Genomic DNA, 21,975 nt, shown 5'->3' with positions numbered 1-21,975 from the left:
GGGATGGTGTGGACAAGGAAGTTGGGAGCCTGGGTAATGATCCCCCCTCTGGTCTTCTCTTGCCCCACTCCTCACCCTGTACCTCATGCTTCAGCAGCCCAAACTGTGTGCTGTTCCCTGCATGTGCTCTGCTGTTTCTTTCCTCCAGGTCTTGCATATAGAGGGCCTTTCACTTGGAATGTTCTTTCCTGCTTATCTTTCCATGGTAAAACCCCATCTCTCCATCTTTTAAGATCAGCTCAGATACCAACCCCTCCAGGCAACACTGCCTGATATCCCCTGACCCTCCTCTTCACCAGGCTGGCATCCTGATATATCCTTCCTCTATTTCCAAATATCCTAGATGATATGGTTTGGCTGTGTCCCCACCCAAATCTCATTTTGAACTGTAGCTCCTATAATTCCCTTGTGTTGTGAGGGACCCAGTGGTAGATAGTTGAATCATGGGGGTGGTTTCCCCCATACTCTTCTTGTGGTAGTCAATAAGTCTCACGAGATCTGATAGTTTTATAAGGGGAAACCCCTTTTGCTTGGCTGTCTCTCTTGTCTGCTGCTCTGTGAGATGTGCCTTTCATCTTCTGCCATGATTGTGGGGCCTCCCCAGCCATGTGGAACTGTGAGTCCATTAAACCTCTTTCTTTTGTAAATTGCCCAGTCTCGGGTATGTCTTTATCAGCTGCGTGAAAACAGACTAATATGCTAGATCACTCAAATTTTCATGCTATATTTAACTGCCAATTTACATATCTACCTTACCCATTACACAGAATCCTCTGGCAAGAAGGACTGTCTTATTCATCTTTCTCCTAAGTGTCCAGGTGCTTGGCAAATGCTGACTAAACGAACAAATAAACTTTGATGAGGAAGACAGGAGGACGAGCTTGTCATTGGAAAAGGGTGAGTCAAGAAAAATAGCTGACTTCCAGAATTACTGAACTTGAGACACTTCTGGGATGTGCAGTGACCATATGCAACCCACAGAGACTCAGGTCTGGAGTTAAGGAGTACACTAATGACCACAGATGCAAATGTGGGATTATCCATAAGGTGGTAAATACAGATCAAGAAGAGAAGAAACCAAAGGACCAAAACAACAGAGCTTAAACGTTACATATTTGTTCCTTGGGTTCAAAGCCCAGCAAGATACTCTGGATTTAACACACCCTCTCCCCGATGGGCCATCATAAATGAAATAACGATTAATGTACAGCATGTGGATATACAATAAGCCAGAATTCCTACCACTCTCCTATCTAACCATCTCTTCTAGTCAACTCTCTTCCCAAATACTTTGAGTTATTCTGCTTCCAAAACCTTTGCTACTCCAGATAAGTTGCCATCTTCCTTTCTCCTTCCTCCATAAAGCACTTACTTGGTGCCTACCATGTACTGCCTTCCTCTGGATATACAACAGAGTTGTTTTCATAAATCGTCTAGGAAGAGCAGGGAATACAAACTTCTTTTTTTATAGCCTTCAAAATACCAAATCCAGGCAATTGTACATTCATGGGCATTCAGGAAATGGTGACTAATTAATCTTGCTATATCTGCTATATTGCCCCTACTTCTCCTTTGGAGAAATGCTGAGGTGGGAGGCTTAGAATTAGGTAAGGGTTTCTCAATCTCAGCACTACTAACATCTGGGGCTGGATAATTCCTTATTGTGAGGGGCTATCTTGTGCATAGTAGGATGTTAGCGGCACCCCTGGCCTCTATCCACTAGAGGCCAGTAGCACAGACCTCCCTCCTGTTGTGACAACTAAAAACCATCTCCATACATTGCCAAATGTCCCCTGGGAGGCAAAATCATCCCTGTTTGAAAACCACTAGGTTAAATGAAAGCAGAATAGACAGACAAAAAGACAACATTCATGATTCTCCTCCTGTACTAATTCTACTACTGCCATTTTATTAAATGTCCTCCTAGCCTTTGTTACCTTTGTTATCCCCCCTCTATTTTCAACATAACAATTTTGTTGGAACAAGTTATCTCTCAGGTTGCCTGGAGTCACCTGAAAAACTCTTACCCGCCCAGTACTTACTCTCTTAATCGCTCTGGGGCTGTTTCTGGTAATTTAGCTGTAATATCAAGCTAAATTACCACTTAGCTTGATATTAGTTGTCTAGAAAGTACAAGGCATCAATGGGAGCCAGCCTCAGAAGAAAATGAAGCCAGGGGAGTAAAGGAAGATTGAATTTGGGAGATATTTTTTGACCTTTATTAAATGTCTACTCTTTGGCAGGTCCTGTACTAAGTTCAGAAAAACAGGCAGCTGGGTCGGACTCTGGAGAGCTTACCAACTGAGGAGCAGAGACAGACTTACTGACACAACAAATGATGTGACACAACTTGTCATGTCTTACCCAGTCTCTGGTGCAGCCTGTTGTCAAGGCTGCACCAGAGATTGGGTAAGACATGACAAGCACAGGGACTCTGACCGTCACAATTAGGGAAGACACAGGAAATGCAGTATGAGCTGAGTCTGTCCATTCAGTGGACAGTACAGTGGGAAGCTGCTTTTTAGTTGGCCTGACACCACTTAATTGATTAACTGCCCTTAAGGGATGGGCATTTGACTCAAACTCAGTCAATCAGATGTTCTCTTTCAGAAATCTAAATCTGGAGGGAAAACTAAAAGGAAAGCAAGCAGCTGGAGTCAAGTCATTTGATGGCAAACAGATGGCCTGTGCATCTTGCCACTGAAACCTTCACAACTGCCCTAGTTTGTTCCCCCAAGGCCTCTGTGACCTACACTCTAATTTTTTTCAAATCTAAAAATTACTATGTGCTGGGCATTGTCATAAGAACTTGACATAGATTAACTCATTTAATTCTAATAACAACCCAATGAGATTAGACATAGCTCATCTCCATTTTAATAAGTGAATAAACTGAGGCACAGATAAGTAATTTGCCAAAAGTCAAGCAGCTAACAAATGGCAATGCTAAAACTCAAACCGAAGCAAGCTAGCTCTAGAGTCCATGCTTTTAATCACTGTTTTAACAAATGACATTTTATATGCTTTTCTGATTTTTAATGAACCCTGACTGATCTAAAGAGTAAGAAAAGATGTTCTGGGTAGAAAACAGAGGTATGAAAGAAGCTGACACATTTGAGGAATTACTGTATTTAATAGTAGAAATGCATGGCTGTGGTTAAAATGAAAAGAACAGAAAGCAGTAGCTTGAGACCAAATGAATAGTTAAGGTCAAAACTGAACTAGAAGAAGGTCCAGTTCTCACAGCTTCTCAGAAACACTGATTTAGCAAGGACATATAGACAAAAATGCCTTTATGAAAAGTCCAGAAACCAACTAAGATATTGTCGTACTCCAGACAAGAACAAAACCAAGAAGAGTTGCACTGAAACAGGCAAGAAGAACATTTTACCCAGGTCAGCCCCTCCCCAAAGCCGGCACAGCTCAGCACCAAGGAGATCACCTTGGCCTAGGACTTCTCCCTTGGAGGGAGAGAGTAGAGTGTGCAACCAACATCCGGCTTTTCACTGTGCTGCCCTAGGGGCTGATTTCTGTCTAAACTCACGTGGAATACTAACAAAACCAGCAGGGTTCAGATGCCTGAGAGCAGTTAAGAACAAAGGAAAAGGGGTGGACAGCTTCCTGCACTCAGCACAGCTCTGAGAGATTGAGAGAAGGTACGCAACTCGAGGATTCAGCTTCAGGAGGAAATGAGAGGAGTGGAGCATGTCTTCAACATCCTAGCCTTTTGGTGAGCTATCCAAGGAGCTGGTTTCTGTCTCACCTCACAAGGAGAGCGGACGAAACCAGCATAGTTTGAATGCTCAGGAGCAGTTAAGAAGGAAAAAAAGGGGTCAGTGGCTTGCAGCAGACAGCACAACTCAAGGCTTCCTACAGCGAAGCAGAGAAAGGAGAGGAGCATCTATGTCCCCGACTATAGTACAGCAGTCAGACACCAGAGGGAGCAAGACATTCCCTGATACTGGGAAAAAAAAAAAAAAAAAAAAAAAGAAATTAAAAAAAAGAAACCAGTAAATCCCTCTACTTAGAAATCCATAAACACATTCAGGCCAGGCATGGTGGCTCATGCCTGTAATCCCAGCACTTTGGGAGGCCAAGGTGGGTGGATCACCTGAGGTCAGGAGTTGTAGACCAGCCTGGCCAAAATGGTGAAACGCCGTCTCTACCAAAACTACAAAAATTAGCAGGCGTGGTGGCAGATGCCTGTAATCCCACCTACTTGGGAGGCTGAGACAGGAGAATCGCTTGAACCTGGGAGGCAGAGGCTGCAGTAAGCCAAGATCGCGCCACTGCACTCCAGCCTGGGCAACAAAGATCAAAACTCCATCTCAAAAAAAAAAAAAAAAAAATCATAGAAAAAGTTTAAGAGGCCCCCAGAATCTCTGGCTAAGCTGATTAATAAGAGTCTTTCCCTGTCAAAGCCAGTCTGTAAAAACAGGGAGAGGAGACTGTTTCTTTAATTGTGCAGACACCAATGCAAAGCTACAAGGAAGAAAAAGCATCAGGGAAATGTAACACAATCAAAGTACCAAAATAAATGTCCAGTAATCAACATTAAAGAGATGAAGATCTATGAACTGCCCAACAAAGAACTAAAAATAATTGTCTTATAAGAACACAGAAAGGTAAATGAAATTAGGAAAATGATACATGAGCAAAATAAGAGTATCAACAAAGAAATGATAAACTATAGAAAGAACTAAACAGCAATTCTGGAGCTAAAGAATATAATAACTGAACTGAAAAATTGACTAGAGGGCCATACCAGCATATTTCAGCAAGCAAAAGAGAATCGGAGAATTTGAAGCAGGTCATGTGAAATTACCCAGTCCAAAAAGAAAAAAGAACAAAGAAAGAAGAAGAGTTAAGAAAGCCTAAGACACTTACAGGACACCAACGAGCAAACCAATGTGCGCACTATGGGTGTCTCAGGAGAAGAAAAAAAGGAGCTGAAAGCTTATTTAAGGAAATAGTGGCTGAAAACTTCACAAATCTAGAAAGAGTAATGGACATCCAGATTCATAAAGCTCAAAGGACCCCAAATAAGATGAATCCAAAGAAATATACATTAAGATACATTGTAATCAAACTGTCAAAATTCAAAAACAAAAAGAACTTTAAAAGCAACTCATATCTCCCACAAGGATGAAAAGCAACTTTTCATGTACAAGGGAGCCCCCATCAGACTAGCAGCGAACTTCTTAGCAGAAACTTTGCAGGCCAGAGAAGGGAGTGGGATAATGTATTCAAAGTGCTGAAAGAAAAATTGCCAACCAATAATCCTATACTTGGCAAAACCGTCCTTCAAAAATGTAGATCAAGACTCCCAAACAAATGAAAGCCAAGGAAAACTGTCATTACTAGTCTTTTCTTAAACTAAACGCTAAAGACAGGTGAAATGAAAAAACACAAAACATCAATGTGAAAACACAGGAAAGTATAAAACTCACTAGTAAAGGTAAATACATAAACAAATATAGGATATGGTAATACTGTAATAGTGGTGTGCTTTAGTTCTAGTATAAATGTTAAAAAAACTATCAAGAATAACTGTAACTATACAAATTTGCTAATGGATATACAATATAAAAAGATGTAAACTGTCACATCAATAACAAAGTATGGGGAGACAAGTGTACAGCTTTTGTATGCAATGGAAGTTAAGTTGTTTTCAGCTTAAAATAGACTGTTACAACAATAAGATGTTTTATGTAAGACCCATGGTAACCACAAATGAAACACCTTTAGAGAGTACACCAAAGAAAAAGAGAAAGGAATTGAAACATCTCACAAAAGAATCAACAAGTCACAAAGGAAGATAACAAGAAAGGAAAAGATAGAAGAAAAAACTGTAAGACAGAAAACAAAATGGCAATAGTAAGTCCTTCTCTATCAATAATTACTCTAAACATTAAGTGGATTAAACTCCCTGATATGGTTTGGCTCTGTATCCCCACCCAAATCTCATCTCAAATTTTAATCCCCACGTATTAAGGGAGAGACCTGTTGGAAGGTGATTGGATCATGGGGGCAGTTTCCCCCATGCTGTTCTCGTAATAGTGAGGGAGTTCTCACAAGAGCTGATGGCTTAAAGTGTAGCACTTCCTCGCCCTTTCTCTTGCTCTCTTCTGTTACCTTGTGAAGGTGACTGCTTCCCCTTTGCCTTCCGCCATAATTGTAAGTCTCCTGAGGCCTCCCCAGTCATGTGGAACTGTTGGTCAATTAAACCTCTTTTCTTTATAAATTACACAGTCTTAGGTAGCATAGCAACGTGAGAATAGACTAATACATTCCCCAGTTAAAAGACACAAAATGGCTGAATGGATTAAAAAAAAAAGACCAAACTTTAACTTGTCTACAAGATACTCGCTTTAGATTTAAGGACATACACACAGTTTGATAGTGAAGAAATGGATAAAGACATTCCATGCAAATGGTAACCAAAAGAGAGCAGAGGTAGCCATACTTATATCAGACAAAATACACTTTAAGTTAAAAATTGTCACAAGGACAAACAAGGTCATTATATAATGATAAAAGGGCCAATTCATCAGGAAGATATAACAGATCTGAAGGGAGAAACAGATGATACAATAACAGTAGGAGACTTCAATAACCCCACTTTCAATAATTTATAGAACATCCAGACCAAAATCAGTAAGAAAACAAAGGACTTGAAGAACACTATAGATCAGTGGTCCCCAACCTTTTTGGCACTGGTTTCATGGAAGACAATTTTTCCAGACTGGGCATAGGGGGGTGTTTCATAAGGCATTAGATTCTCATAAGGAGCACGCAACCTAGAGCCTTCACATGCACAGTTCACAATAGGGTTCACGCTCCTATGAGAACCTAATGCCATGGCTGATCTGACAGAGCTCAAGCAGTAATGTTCGCCTGCCACTCACCTCCTGCTGTGTGGCCCAGTTCCTAACAGGCCACGGACTGGTACCAGTCCGTGATGAAATGGATATAACAGACACATACAGAACATTCCAGCCAATAGCACCAGAACACATATTTTCCTCAAGTGCACATAGATCATTCTCAAGAACAGACTATATGTTAGGTCACAAAACAAGTCATAACAGATTTAGGAAAACTGAAATCAGACCAAGTATCCTTTTGGATCACAAAGAAATACAATTAGAAATCAACAGAGGGAAAACTAGAAAATTCACAAATATGTGGAAATTAAACAACACACTCTTGAACAACCAATGGGTTAAAGAAGAAATCAAAAGGGAAATTAGAAAATATTTCAAGACAAATAAAATTGAAAACACAACATACCCAAAATTATGGGATGCAGAAAAAGCAGTACTAACAAGAAAACTTATAGCAATAAACACCTATCTTAAAAAAAAAAGAAAGCTATCAAATAAAAAACCTAAATTTACACCTCAAAGAACTGAAATAAGGCAAATAAACTAGGCCCAAAGTTAGCAGAAGGAAATAATGAAGATTAGAACAGAAATAAATAAAATAGACAATAAGAAGTAGAAAAAACCAACAAAACGAAGACTTGGTTTTATGAAAAGATGAACAAAATTGACAAACCTTTAGCTAGACTGACAAAAAAAGAAAGAAGACTCAAATAAATAAGAGACGAACAAGACATTATAACTAGAAATAAAAACCAATGCCACAGAAATAAAAAAGGCTCATAAGAGACTATCATGAACAACTGTATGCCAACAAATTGGATAATCAAGAAGAAATGAATAAATTCCTAGAAAAATACAACCTACCAAGACTGAATCATAAAGAAATAGAAAATCTAAACAAACCAATAATGAATAAGGAAATTTAATCAGTAATCAAAAACTTTCCAACAATGAAAAAGGCCAGGACTAGATGGATTCATTGCTGAAGTCTACCAAACATTGTGAGAAGAATTAACAATACTTCTAATGTGCTTAAACTTTTCCAAACACCTGAAGACAGAGAACTCATTTTATGAGGCCAGCATTACCCTGATACCAAAGCCAGACACATGCATTATGACACAAGAAAGCTACAGGCCAATATCCCTGATGAACACAGATGTAAAAATCCTCAACAAAATATTGGCATTAGAAGGATCATACACCATGAATAAAAAGGGATTTATCCCTGGGATGCAAAGACAGTTCAGTATATGCAAGTCAATTAATGAGATACACCACATTAACAAAATAAAGGAGAAAAATCATATGATCATCTAATTAGATGCAGAAAAACCATTTGATGAAATTCAACAACCTTTATGATAAGGGCTCTCAACAAATTAGGTATAGAAGAAATGTGCCTCACCGTAAGTAAGACCATATATGAAAAGCCATAGCTAACATCATATTCGATGATGAAAAACAAATATTTTCTTCTAAGACCAGGAACAAGACAAGGATGCCTACTCTCATCACTTCTATTCAACAAGGTACTGGAAATCTTAGCCAGAGTAATTATGCAAATGAAAGAAAAAGAAAGAAAAACAACCAAATCAGAAAGGAAGCAGTAAAAATATCTGCTGTGTTCCTATACACTTATAACAAACTATCCAAAAAGGAAATTGGGAAAACAATCTTGTTTATAATAGTATCAAAAAGCATAAAATACTTAGGAATAAACTTAATCAAGGAAGTGAAAGACTTGTATATTGAAAACTACAAAAAAATTGATGAAAGAAATTAAAGACACAAATAAATGGAAGGACAGTCTGCACTCATGGATTGAAAGACTTAATCCTGTTAAAATGTCCATACTAACCCAGGCAGTCTACAGATTCAGTGCAATCGCTATCAAAATCCCAATGGCATTTTTTTACAGAAATAGAAAAAAAACTTAAAATTCATATAGGACCACAAAGGAATCTGAACTGCCAAAGCAATTTTGAAAAAGAACAGAGCTAGAAGTATCACACTTCCTGATTTCAAAATATATTACAAAGCTACAGTAATTAAAACAGTATGGTACTGGCATAAAAAAGACAAAGCTGCCAAGACTACACATAGTAAAAGAATATGCTCTTCAACAAAAGGTGCTGGGAAAACTGGATATCCACATGCAAAAGAATGAAATTGGAACCTTATTTTATAACATACACACAAATCAACTCAAAATGGATTAAAGATTTAAACGTAAGACCTAGAACTACAAAATTCCTAAAAGAAAATGTGTAGGAGAAGCCTTATGGCATTGGCTTAGTTAGGCAATGATTTTTTTTATATGATACCAAAAGTGCAGGCAACAAAAGCAAATACAGACAAGGAGAACTATATCAAACTAAAAAGCTGCACAGCAAAGGAAACAGTCAACAAAGTGAAAAAGCAACCTACACAACGGGAGAAAATATTTGCAAACCATACATATGATAAGCAGTTATTATCCAAAATATATAAGGAATTCCTGTAACTCATATATTTATGCTTATTGCTATAAGTTTATATAAAACTTAATGCTTTAAGTTTTCTTGTCAGTATTGCTTTTTCTGCATCCCATAATATATATAATATATATATATTTGTAGTATGTTTACATATTATAACATACTGTAACTGAATAGCAAAAATAATAATATGATTTAAAAATAGGCAAAGGACTTAAATATTTCTCCAAAGAAGACATACAAACGGCCAACAGGTATGTGAAAACATGGTCAACATCACTAATCATCAGGGAAATGCAAATCAAAACCACAATGAGCTATCACTTTACATCTGTTAGGATGGCCATTATCAAAAAAACAAAACAAAACAAAATCTAACAAGTGTTGGAGAAGATGTGGAGAAATTGGAACCCTTGCACAATGTTGACAGGAATACAAAATGGTGCATGGAAAACAGTATGAAGCTTCCTTGAAAAATGTAAAAGTAGAACTACTACCTAGTAAAGAAAAGCCCAGGACCAAACTGCTTCACTGCTGAATTCTACCAAACATTTAAGGAAGAACTAATACTAATCCTACTCAAACTATTCCAAAAAGCAGAGAAGGAGGGAATACTTCCAAACTCATTCTACAAGTCCAGTATTACCCTGATACCAAAATCAGACAAAGACACATCAAAAAAAAACAAAAAACAAACAAAAAAACTAAGCACAGTATCTCTGATGAAGATTGATGCAAAAATCCTCAAAAAAAAATACTAGCAAACCAAATTCAACAATACATTAGAAAGATTATTCATTATGACCAAGTAGGATTTATCCCTGGGATGCCAGGATAGTTCAACATATGCAAATCAATCAATATGATACATCATATCAACAGAATAAAGGATAAAAACCATATGATCATTTCAACTGATGCTAAAAAAAAAAAAAAAGGCATTTGGTAAAAGTAGACCCCTCGGTAAAAGCAGAATCCCTGTATGATCCAGGGATCTCACTTGTGGATATATTTCAATTCATAAGAATTGAAATGAGAATCTCAAAGAGACATCTGCACTCCCATGTTAAGTGCAGCATTGTTTGCAATAGCCAAGATAGGGAAACAACCTAAACATCCATCAGCAGATGAATGGATAAAGAAAATGTAATATATACATATAATGGAATATTATTCAGCCTTAGAAGGAAATCTCGTCACATGCTACAACATGGATCAACTTGAAGGGCATTATGCTAACTGAAATAAGCTAGTCATAGAAGGACAAATACCGTATGACTCCACTTATATAAAGTATCTAAAAAGGTCAGTCATAGAAACAGAGATTACAATGTTGGTTGTCAGGGGTGAGGAAAGGGGGAAATAGGGGAGTTGCTATTCGACAGGTATAAAGTTTCAGTTATGCAAGATGATTAAGTTCTAGAGATCCACTGTACAATATTGTTAACTATATCATTAATAATAAAGTCAGCAATATTGTACTGCACACTTTAAAATTTACTAAATGTTCTTACCATAATAAAAAAAGTCAAATTTTTTAAAAGACAGATTTCTCCATTTTTTAATACAGTTAAAATGAACTATGAACTTAGGAGCTATGAGGATAAGCTGGGAGGGTTTGAAATCAAACTCCTATAATGAATTAACTAATACATTATAAAGAACAAAGAAACAAACAAGACAAAGGGCAGCAAATATAAAATAAAATTTTGTTTAACCTTATAAATGAGTAAGGAACACTATGTTTTATTTATTGGCATGGATGATGACTATGGGTGTGTTCACTTGTAATAATTCATTAAGCTTATGATTTATAACCTTTTTTGTAAGTTATATGGCAATAAAAAAGGTAAAAAAAAAAACAAGTACATACTCTTTGTTCTGGCATTTGTAGACATGATTGAGAGAAGAGTAAGTATGAAGAATAGATAGAATGTTTTTCATGTTTAGGGATTCAGGATCCTCTACTATTCTCTTCATAAACAGGTCCATTAAACCAACAGGTCGAAAGCCAAGGTTTTCAAATAAAATGAGGATAAAAAGAACCTTAAAAAGAGAAAATTGAGGGAAAACTCTATAATAATTACAGTATGCTAATAGTAATTTTTTAGATCTCAAAAAATCTAAGCAGCAATTCAACTGTCCTGATCAACAGAACATATCCTGAAACAGAATATTTCCCTGAAAAGGAACAATCATCTTTCTCTCACAAAACCTGTTCTATTAATTCTTGAATTGGGTATCAAGTTAATAAGCAATCTTTTTTAAGCTGAGAACCAGGGCATACAATGATTTCTACGTTTCCATCTGATTTAAAAATAAATCTCTTCCTACATGCTTTTCATACAACATATCTGAAAATTACTTTTAAATATGCCTTTTCTGAAGGTTTTCAAAATGACCAACTCAATCTTGAACTTCTCGCATTCCCAAACTTAAATACTTCCTAGATTCTAACATGTAAGACATAACCCCAAAATTTCTATATTTAATATTCATACCTATAAGTGAAAATGGAACTGAAACATTATGATTAAAATAAACTTTCAAGTTCACCTCCAATTTCCTTCTCAATCTTTCTTACTTAGGATTATTACTTCTCTTTCTATAACCAATTTCCACAGTAAACTCAATATTTACCTTACTCTCCAAAATAAACTGAACCTAGAGATCTAACAGTTATCACCTATTTCATTGCAAAAAGAAGTTTTTACCAGGTGCTTCATTAAATGTTTATATTCTTAACACAGCTCCTGATTTTAAAGGCTTTTACTCTGGATAAAACAATGGACATGACCATTAAGTAGTGACATTTTATTCTTCAAAAACCCCAAGCCTGTCACATCACCCATCTTTATTATTTGAAATCTAACGAGAACAAAGTATAAACACGGAAATCATGCTAAATATCTAACAAAAGTACCATACAACCCTTTTTTTTTTTTTTTTTTTTGAGACAGAGTTTTGATCTTTATTGCCCAGGCTGGAGTACAGTGGCACAATCTCAGCTTACTGCAACCTCCACCTCCCAGGTTCAGGTGGTCCTCCTGCCTCAGGCCCCCTAGTAGCTGGGATTACAGAGACACGTCACCATGCCCGGCTACTTTTTGTATTTTTAGTAGAGACGGGGTTTCACCATGTTGGCCAGGCTGGTCTTGAACTCCTGACCTCAGGTGATCCACCCACCTTGGCCTCCCAAAGTGCTGGGATTACAGGCGTGAGCCACCACGCCCAGCCCATACAACCCTTTTAAAACGAAACAGAAGAGCAAATTTTTGTTTCAAATAGAAAGATGACCAAAGGATAGAATAGTATACAGATTGTCCTTGACTTACGGTGGGGTATATCCCAACAAACTCACCATAAATTGAAAATATTTTAAGTCAAAATGCATTTAATACATCCAACTTACTGAACATCATAGCTTAGCCTAGCCTACTTTAAACATGCTTAGAACACTTACATTCACCTATAGTTGGGCAAAATGAGTTAACAAAAAGCCTATATTATAATAAAAGTGTTGAATATCTCAAGTAATTTATTGAATACAGTATGCATTGTTTACCCTCATGATTGCACAGCGATTGGGAGCTGCAACTTGCTGCCACTGCCCAGCATGAAAAGAGAGTATCATACAACATATCACTAACCCAGCAAAACAACAAAATTCAAAATTCAAAGTATGGTTTCTACTGAATGCGTATTGCTTTTGCAACATCAAACAGTCAAAAAATATTAAGTCAAGCCATCCTAAGTTGGGGACTATTCATATTAGCAAGTAGCCCCCAGACAGGAATAATAAGGAGCTAATTTTTCAAAAGTCAATTCAGCATTGGAATATTTTGGTATCTTAACTACTATAAAGGTGAAAGAGAAATACTTAAAATGCTAAATGAATTAGTATGTGTTTTAAAAGTTTGTGAGGCTTATTCTAAATTGTTAATGTACTCACTTTTCTGAACTTCCAGATGTCGAAAGTTGCAGCCACATAATCTGCAAGTCCCTTGAAGAGATCCAAATTATGGTATTGGAGGTCTTTGCAGGACTGCAATATGTTGATCATTATTCTTAAAGGACACCCATGGATATTATCTTAAAGAATGAGTTAAATAAACAAACAAAAATTACCAGATTGTTTTGAATACAACATGCTTTATTCTTTTTTCATATAGAAGCAAAGTTTTTAAAACAAAACAAAAATAGTCTAAAACAGAAGCTCAGGTATTGCAAATGATGAAAGAAAAATTCCTCTTACCTAGGACCACCTTACTGCATTCATCCAGGAGTATAAGAGATCGGTGATTCATGGCAGCTAGTACTTCAAACATGTGCTGACTATTCAAAACAGAAAATCTGTCTAATTCCCTCAAGGCTTTCATCTAAAGAAAAACAAATTTTAATTTAATTTACTATCTGTGACAAAATAAATTAAACTTTTATTTTTATTGAGACAGGGTCTTGTGCTGTCACCCAGGTTGGAGCCTCAATTTCCCAGGCTCAAGTGATCCTCTTGCCTCAGCTGCCCATGTAGCTGGGATTACAGGCATGCACCACCTACAGGCATGTACCACCACGCCTGGCTAATTCTTTGATTTTTTTTTTTTTTTTTTTTTTTTTTTTTTGCAGAGACAGGGTCTTGCTCAGTCACCCAGGCTGGTCTCAGACTCCTGGGATCAAGAGATCTCCCTGCCCTTGACATCCCAAAGTGCTGGGATTACAGGTGTGAGCCACCATGTCTGGCCTAAACATTTATTTTTAAACAAAAAGGATGAAGTTTGGGTAATATGACGCAGACAAATAGATAAATAAATATACATGTATATATATACAGATAAATAAATATAAGGGTACTTCTATTCATTCACTTTAGTGAAGCTAAACCTAAAAGCCCAGCAATGCCCTCCTAGAAAATTGACTTCAGGCAGTGATAGCAGGTTATAAGAAAGAATTTTTTCAAATCTCATCCACTAGAGAAAATTCATGTGTTTACCTCCAGTTTCCTCTTAAGAGCAATCGGTGCATCTTTTCCAATACACTTCATCACAACTTGTAATGTGAAGACATCTTCTATTTTCCAAACTTGCTGATCAACTAGTATTCTGTTATCAAACACAATAAATATTAAAATCATAGAATCTTCAAAGCAGAAGAAAAATCTTAAAATTTCATTTGGTCCAGCCCCTTCTTACAGGCAAGGATTATGAAGCCCAGAGAAATGATCTACCTGCTCGAGAGAGTGTAAGTAGTTAAAGATCGAGACCCAATCTATTAATAGTGCTATTTTCTCTCACATTATTGTGCTGTCTTTACTAAAGAACAAATTATGTCAGGAGATTATAGTAACATATCCTATGCATAGTCAATGTCAAAGGGAGTTAAGTTTTACTCTCACTAATCTATGACATTAGATCATTTATATCAATTTTATAAATTCCTTTTCAAGCTGGGTCAATGTCAACCCTCACATAGTCCCCGAATAACTATTCTGAATTAAATATACATATCAATTATCTCCTACCCCGCATCAGTACTATTTTTTTTTTTTTTTTTTTTGAGACAGAGTCTTGCTCTGTTGCCCAGGCTGGAGTGCAGTGGCGCGATCTCAGCTCACTGCAAGCTCTGCCTCCTGGGTTCACGCCATTCTCCTGCCTCAGCCTCCCAAGCAGCTGGGACTACAGGCACCCACCACCACACCCGGCTAATTTTTGTATTTTTAGTAAAGACGGGCTTTCACCGTGGTCTCGATCTCCCGACCTCGTGATCCGCCCGCCTCGGCCTCCCAAAGTGCTGGGATTACAGGCATGACCCACTGCATCTGGCCAGTACTATGTTTTAAAATAAATTAATTTAGATTTCAATGTTACTCACATCTTTGTTATTACGGACCCTAAGAGAAGTATTTCCAGCCTATGTCATCCAGAGTCAGGATTTTAAGCTTAATAAGGCATGAAAGACTGTAACTACCAACAAAGCCTCCCCAACCCCTCCTCCCCTCAAGAAAGGAGTTTAGTTTTCATCTCAGTTTTTTTATTCTGGATATATGAGGAACAAAGAAAACCACATGAAGAAAGCATAAGAGAGTTCTCACCTGAATCCCGTTCGTAGAACATGAACATTCTTGCATGGCTCCATTGCCTCTAAAACAGTTGACAAAACTGAAAGGCATATCTCATCACACTCATTGATACGTTCCTATTGAAATATAATTACAAAAACACTACAGGTGATGAGCCCATAGTAAACTATCTTACCCAAGCAAAACCACTGAACTGATGTACTGAATAAAACGATTGAGTATCAAACCAACAATTCCTACAGTCAGTCCACAATAAACAGCATCTTTGGGAAATAAAAAGTCATACTGAATTTTCCAGCTGACTGATACACATCCTTTTATGCATCAACACTTTTTTACCTTCACCATTATCACTGAAAACACATTTGATATTTATTATATTCCACTGCTTCTGAAACAACTTTTATTAAACATTATTTTTACCTCTTCTTGGAATTCAAGGTCATTACAAAGGCAAAAACAGTTAAAGTGCAGGAATATAAGAACTACTGAAGTACAGAAGGTAACTAGCCCATCTCTAAAGATCCTGAAATGGTTGTGCCTTGACAATTTCCCTAGATCCTTTCCTGGGTATCAAGCTGAAACTTTACTTGTGAATCTTCTGATTCACATCTCCTGCCACATTCTACCACTGCTATCTGGGTCTCAAGGGAAGCCTACACCCCACAGATTCTTCTTTCAGGTCCCTTTGCTTAGGGTACTAAGTTTGATTCCAGAAATAGCGGGCATAATTTGGAAAGTGAATAGTAACAACACAGCTTAACTAGCAGTACTCTACAGTTTAATCACAACTAGCCTATACACCTCACAAAAAATCACATCTGAGGAAACTTAGCCTGAAGAGAGAGATGCTCTTTTGCTAAAATTACATAACCAATGAATCACAAAGTCTTAAGTCAGAACCAGGTAATAATAAGAAATGGTTATGGTTAGAAGAAAAAAAAGGTTTCTTTCCTATGAAAGGGTTTCCTTAACAATTTTACAGCATTCCATCAATATCTACTATGAAAGAAAAGACCACTTGTCTATGTGTTTGAAGGGCAAATTCATTGATGGCACACTGTCCTTTCACCTCTAAAATGTCTTTACATTATTCCAACAGGTCAGTGAGACACCATCATCCATACAGATGTTTTGACTACAAAAATCTGCTACTCATACCTCACCAACACAGATGTCATCCCGATGCAAATATCTGTCCAAAATCTAGTAAGAGCATCACTGACCAGGTAAGGTGATTTATTAGACACTTTTAAATAACTACATAGGAATTAATATACAGCCTACAAATAAACAGGGATATTCTGTGGTTTAAACAAATACACAGACATACACTAAATAAAAATTAGTTATTCCTTAAGGACATATGGAAATCACAGTAATGTAAAAAGTTAAAAACTTTCCCATAGCTATGAACCCAATTATTGAATTCTATAGCAAGACAGGATATATGCCAGATCATCCCCAAGGAATTCCTGTCTTTTAAAAAATTATTATTATTATTTTCAGACAGGGTCTGGCTCTGTCACCCAGGCTGGAGTGCAGTGGCACGATCATGGATCACGGCAGCTTCGACCTCCCAGGCTCAAGTGATATTCCCACCTCAGCCTCCCAAGTAGCTGGGACCACAGGCGAGTACATCACACCCAGCTAATTTTTGTATTTTTTGTAGAGATGGAGTCTCCCTTTGTTGCCCAGGCTGGTCGCAAACTCCTGGGCTCAAGAGATCCTCCTGCCTTGGCCTCCCAAAGTGCTGGGATTACAGGTGTGAGCCACCACACCTGGCTAAGAAATTACTTCATTATCATTGAGTTTATATGTCAGAAGTGTACACTGTTAAAATATAAATGATTAACAAGCTAATCCTTCCTTCCTTACATTTGGCACCATTTCAGTAACATTAAACAGGACACTGACATTCTTGCTTTAGACTAAAAATGGCTCCCTCCATCCAATTTTAACCTTCTTCCAATACATTTTCCACTCATTCAGTGATCTAAAATACAAATTTGAGCACGTCAACCCATTGCTTAAAATTCTTCAGCGGATTCCCATTGCCTACAAGATAAATGCATACTCCTTAGCTAGCCGTAAGAGGCTCTTTATGATTTGGTTCCTATTTTTCTGGCCTCTTATTCTGCCCCTAAGCCTCTTGCCCCTCACTCCTCTCCTTTGATCACCATGTACAAAACTTGTTCCCACCCACTCAAACATACAACTCCATCATTCTGTGCTTCAGCTACACCAAACTACTTTCAGCTCTTCAAATTTGCCAAACTTTTCCTCTGGGAACAGTAGGGCACACAATCCTCTCTACTTGAAACACCATCCCCTTCACTATCATTCTGCTCATCAGTTTAGGCATCATCTACTGGGCCTGAATCCCAATTCTACCATGGACTAAATTCTCTTCCTTCCCCTTCCCTTCTCTCCTTCTTCAACTACCCAGGCTTTCTTTGTATATCTTGCATCTCTCCTCACTTTAGCTTCTTCACCACTACTCAACCCTGGGGATGGTAAATGTGGAAGGCTTTCATAAATTTCCATAGCAAAAGGAAGAAAATAACTAGCTAACTTAAGGCCTCTAAATCATATAATATATATGCAGAAATAAATATAAAGGAAACTACCATTCCATTTGATAGTCTCTTTTAAGAAGGCTACATATCTATATCCCTTCATTCTTTCAAAATATTCTAAACCAAGTAAATGCATGTTTAAATCTCCTTTTTATTTTACCTGGGTCACCCTCAGCAAAGTCTGCACCAAAATAGTGTTCTGAGGGATTCCAAGCTTCACTATGGCGTGAAGACTGAACAGTAGGTACTTATACTGCATGATCTTGGCTTCTCTCATCATATGTTCACAGAGCTGATTAAATGCAGGGTGGCTAAACATCAGTCGTTTTTCAAAGCGCTTCTGGTCATCAGACAGTCTTTTGGCAATTGTCCACATTGCTGTGAAATAGTTGCTACTAGGAAATGTGGGCGCTTTTGAAAATGCATCTAACACATCACTCAGGGAATTACATTCCTCAGACAGTTTTCTACTGCTGATACGGTTTGGTTTTGTTTCCTTGGTAAGAACATCTTCATTGGAGACTTCATGATTAAGGTTTACTTTCTTCAATTCATCATCAGATTTATCAACAGGGACAAGAGACTGCTTTGAGTCAAAAAACAGTCTTTTAGCATAAAGTAGTCTTTCAATTCTAAGGGCTGTTAGAGTGCTTATGCCCTTTGTTTGAAAGCCAACATATGATTTAAAAATGAATGCATCCTGAAAGAGATATCTAATGATATCAGTTGATTGCATTCTGTTATGAAAGTTATTTAAAATGTTCCAGTTTGAATGAACTATTTTTGGTTTGCAAAGTCCCAAACGACATAGCCTCATAGTTCTGCTTGTTGAAACTAATGTACTGAATTGTCTAAAGTTCCAGAAAAAGGAGCCCGCTTTGTTATTCATTTTGCTCTCCACTGAAACACTTCCAAATGGCTTCAAAGTTGTCAATATGAAACCAACGTCACTTCTACTAGTGAAAAAGAACACGTGCTGTGGTTTTCCTGTAGGGGAAGAAGTAATGAAAAGGATAAAAATTAAAACAAAACTTTTACTTAAAGAAATGAAATGCATTTAACAGAAGAGAAAATGGGGAACCTATGGAGCCATTAAACATTTACATAAAACAGTAAAAGTTTTTTTTACCAATGTGGGCTCCCTCCAATCTACCACAATGTGTCCAGTTTCAAAGAAGCCAGGTCACTTTGGAAGTAGTCATTGTATTAATGAGATTTTTCTGGTGCAAAAGCGTTCCATAAAGCTTTCTCTGTAGGAGAGACTTTAGTTGGCATTGTTATGGAAATGTCCTCGGTGAAAATTAGGGGATTAGCATTGATAGATCATTTTCTTTTTTCTTCTCTTTTTTTTTTTTTTTGAGACAAAGTCTTGTTATGTCGCCCAGGCTGGAGTGCAGTGGCGCGATCTTGGCTCACTGCAACCTTCACCTCCCAGGTTCAAGCAATTCTCCTGTCTCAGCCTCCCAAGTAGCTGGGATTACAGGCGTATGCCACCACGCCCGGCTAATTTTTGTATTTTTTGTAAAGACGGAGTTTCACCATGTTGGCCAGGCTGGTCCTGAACTCCTGACCTCAGGTAATCCACCCGCCTCGGCCTCCCAAAGTGCTGGGATTACAGGCGTGAGTCACCGCGCCCGGCTGATAGATCATTTTCAACATGACGATTTAGCAACAGCCGAACCCAGACCATCAAGAATAGGGACCTGGGCAGGTAGAACGGCTCAGTGGAAGAAGCAGAAAACGAAAGCGATGTCTGCATGTGGCCTGCGCTTAAGAGGAAGATCTTACACAACCAGCCAGCCTCACCAGACCCCAGAACCAACTTCAAGAGCCTGTCCTTCCGCAGCTGGGCCGCCTAGCATTAACCCACCTCCTTTAAACTTACTTCCAGGACAACTCGTGAGACTCTTCTCCTCGAAGTAAAAAGTCTAGGATGTGATACGGGCAGCCGCTAAGCCCAAGCTCGTCCTCCACTCACCTTAGAGCACAAGGCCGTGGCTACGTACAGGAGCAGCCATGACAGCTTCCCCGAGAAGCTGCGCTTCTCACGAGATCTTACGGATTCCCTCAAAGGTCAAAAAGCATATGTTCGCGGCTGTAGCTGAAGGACTTACTTGAAGAAAGTTTACCGAGGAGAATGACTAATTTCCCTGCATACAGGAGTGGGGCTCGGGGATACCACAGAGCTTATAAGGGCGATGTTTGGTCGTGTATCGCAACGTAACCCATTCAGGTCCTAACTTTAAATACCTAACCTCTGCTGGGCGCCAGACTTTGTAGTGCGCCTGCGCCTTGCCCTTGGCTGCGTGGTTGCCAGGAAACCACGAAGCCGCGGTGCCTGCCTCTGAGTCTCTCTCGACCATGGCCAAATTCGTCATCGCGGGTGAGTGATCCCCGCGTCCGCCCGCAGATTGCTCAAAACGCCGACAACAGCTCACCTCCCATGGCCGCTTGGCTTGGCAGCCTCTATACGGACCGCTCCATGCTTTGCTATAGATTTATTCAAAGTTATTTACTGGACCGTGACGGTGCGCCAAGCATTGTGGGACACTGGGGATGCAATGGAGGGAAACATATCCCTGCCTTAGAGGAGCTTTCAGTCTCATGGGGCACAGAACATGTACTTTTGATACGGTGTGATTAACGCGATGAAGGAGACCTGCACAGGCCTCTGGGAGCGTAGACTCCTAATCTGGGTTTGGGGGATGAGGGAGAGGTGGACACAAGGAACTGGCTGGGGAAGGTATTACAGGAGCTGAGTTGTGAAGGTGTGAGCTGAGGAGGCTATTCCAGATAAAAGCAGAGAGGCAGGAAGCTTCCTGGCCTAACAGAAGATCTGGATATGTGGGGCGTGACAGGACCTGGGGCTACAACAGGAGCAGGAGCCAGGTCCTTGCATTTCATGTACGTCAAGCAAAGGTGTTTGAACTGTATCCTGAAAGCAATGAGGAATTATAGAAAATTTTTAAGCAGGAGAGTAGTCTTAATGAGTTTGCATTTTAGGAAGCCTGTCTTGGCAGCAACGGAGAGAATGATTGAAAGTGCTGGTTGACAGCAAGGACTCAACTGAGAAGGCTTTTATTACAACAATCCATGGTACCTACCTCCTCTCCTCGTAAAGTTTCTTAAAAGAGTAGACTGCTCTTCCATCTCCAGTTCTGCCTTCCAATCAATCTTGGAAGAAGGCTTCTACTTCTGCTTCCTAACAGAAACTGCTGTCACCAAAGTCACCACTGACTTTTATAGAAGCTGTTTAGTCTTTGACTTATTTGATCTCTTTGATGCATTGAACACAATTGACATCTACCATCCACAGAAGATTTTTTTTTTTTTTTTCGAGACAGGCTCTCACTTTGTCAGCCAGGCTGGATTGCAGTGGTGCAATCATGGCTCACAGCAGCTTTGACCTCCTGGGCTCAAGCGATCCTCCCACCTCAGCCTCCCAAGTAGCTGGGCCTACAGGCATGCACCAGCATACCCAGCTAATTTTTGTATTTTTGTAGAGATGGGGTTTTGTCATGTTGCCCACGCTGGTCTTGAACTCCTACGCTCAAGTGATTTGCCCACCTTGACCTCCCAAAGTGCCAAGATTACAGGCATGCGCCACCACACCTGGCCCAGAAGAATATTTTTGAACACTGACTAACCACATGGTGGGAAGTCAGTGGAAAACACACAGAGAATGTTGCATGTATGACATTGACAGGGCAGGGTTCTATAGGAACGATAGCAGGGGACCTTACTTAATCAGGTAAGGGTTTCCCAGAGGGAGAGATTTTAAGCAGATACCTGAAAGATGATAATGAATTACCTAACAGAGAAGAGGTAGAAAGGAGGGGAGCAATTTAGGCATGGGTACCTGGGAGTGGGGTTAGAGCAAGGAGAACTAGTTTGGTGACAATTGAGAATATAAAATAAGTATAAAATTGAAATAAGTTTATTAGGACTGAAGC

General features: G+C 38.7%; 2 protein-coding genes across 19 annotated transcripts in view; one reads left to right on the top strand and one right to left on the bottom strand.

Moving 5' to 3' along the window:
* The window catches only part of FASTKD2 (FAST kinase domains 2), a 27,178-nt gene extending 6,858 nt beyond the window's left edge, over positions 1-20,320 (bottom strand). For 2 of the 7 annotated variants that reach the window (XR_002004964.3, XR_002004965.3), the window contains exons 1-7: positions 19,908-20,155; positions 18,183-19,009; positions 15,456-15,559; positions 14,358-14,466; positions 13,623-13,746; positions 13,320-13,459; positions 11,241-11,413 (exon numbers count right to left, since the gene is read on the bottom strand). Coding sequence is in view for 3 of the 7 variants with exons in the window: in XM_004033112.3 (XP_004033160.1) it covers positions 11,241-11,413; positions 13,320-13,459; positions 13,623-13,746; positions 14,358-14,466; positions 15,456-15,559; positions 18,183-18,911 (1,379 nt within the window). In the remaining 4 variants the exon portion in view is untranslated. Of the gene's footprint in view, positions 1-11,240; positions 11,414-13,319; positions 13,460-13,622; positions 13,747-14,357; positions 14,467-15,455; positions 15,560-18,182; positions 19,010-19,892 lie in introns of all 7 variants that reach the window. The other 5 variants (XR_008677789.2, XR_010129684.1, XM_004033112.3 and 2 more) reach the window with 4 other exon arrangements.
* Positions 20,320-21,975, top strand: part of MDH1B (malate dehydrogenase 1B) — a 27,675-nt gene continuing 26,019 nt past the window's right edge. For 10 of the 12 annotated variants that reach the window (XR_004069602.3, XR_008677790.2, XM_031008605.3 and 7 more), the window contains exon 1: positions 20,320-20,405. Coding sequence is in view for 8 of the 12 variants with exons in the window: in XM_031008605.3 (XP_030864465.2) it covers positions 20,384-20,405 (22 nt within the window). In the remaining 4 variants the exon portion in view is untranslated. The remainder of the gene's footprint in view (positions 20,406-21,975) is intronic. The other 2 variants (XM_031008609.3, XM_031008608.3) reach the window with 2 other exon arrangements.

The sequence above is a fragment of the Gorilla gorilla genome, chromosome 11 (genome assembly GCF_029281585.2).
Source record: "Gorilla gorilla gorilla isolate KB3781 chromosome 11, NHGRI_mGorGor1-v2.1_pri, whole genome shotgun sequence".
NCBI classification, from domain to species: domain Eukaryota; kingdom Metazoa; phylum Chordata; class Mammalia; order Primates; family Hominidae; genus Gorilla; species Gorilla gorilla.
This window is presented reverse-complemented; position numbering and strand designations above follow the sequence as displayed.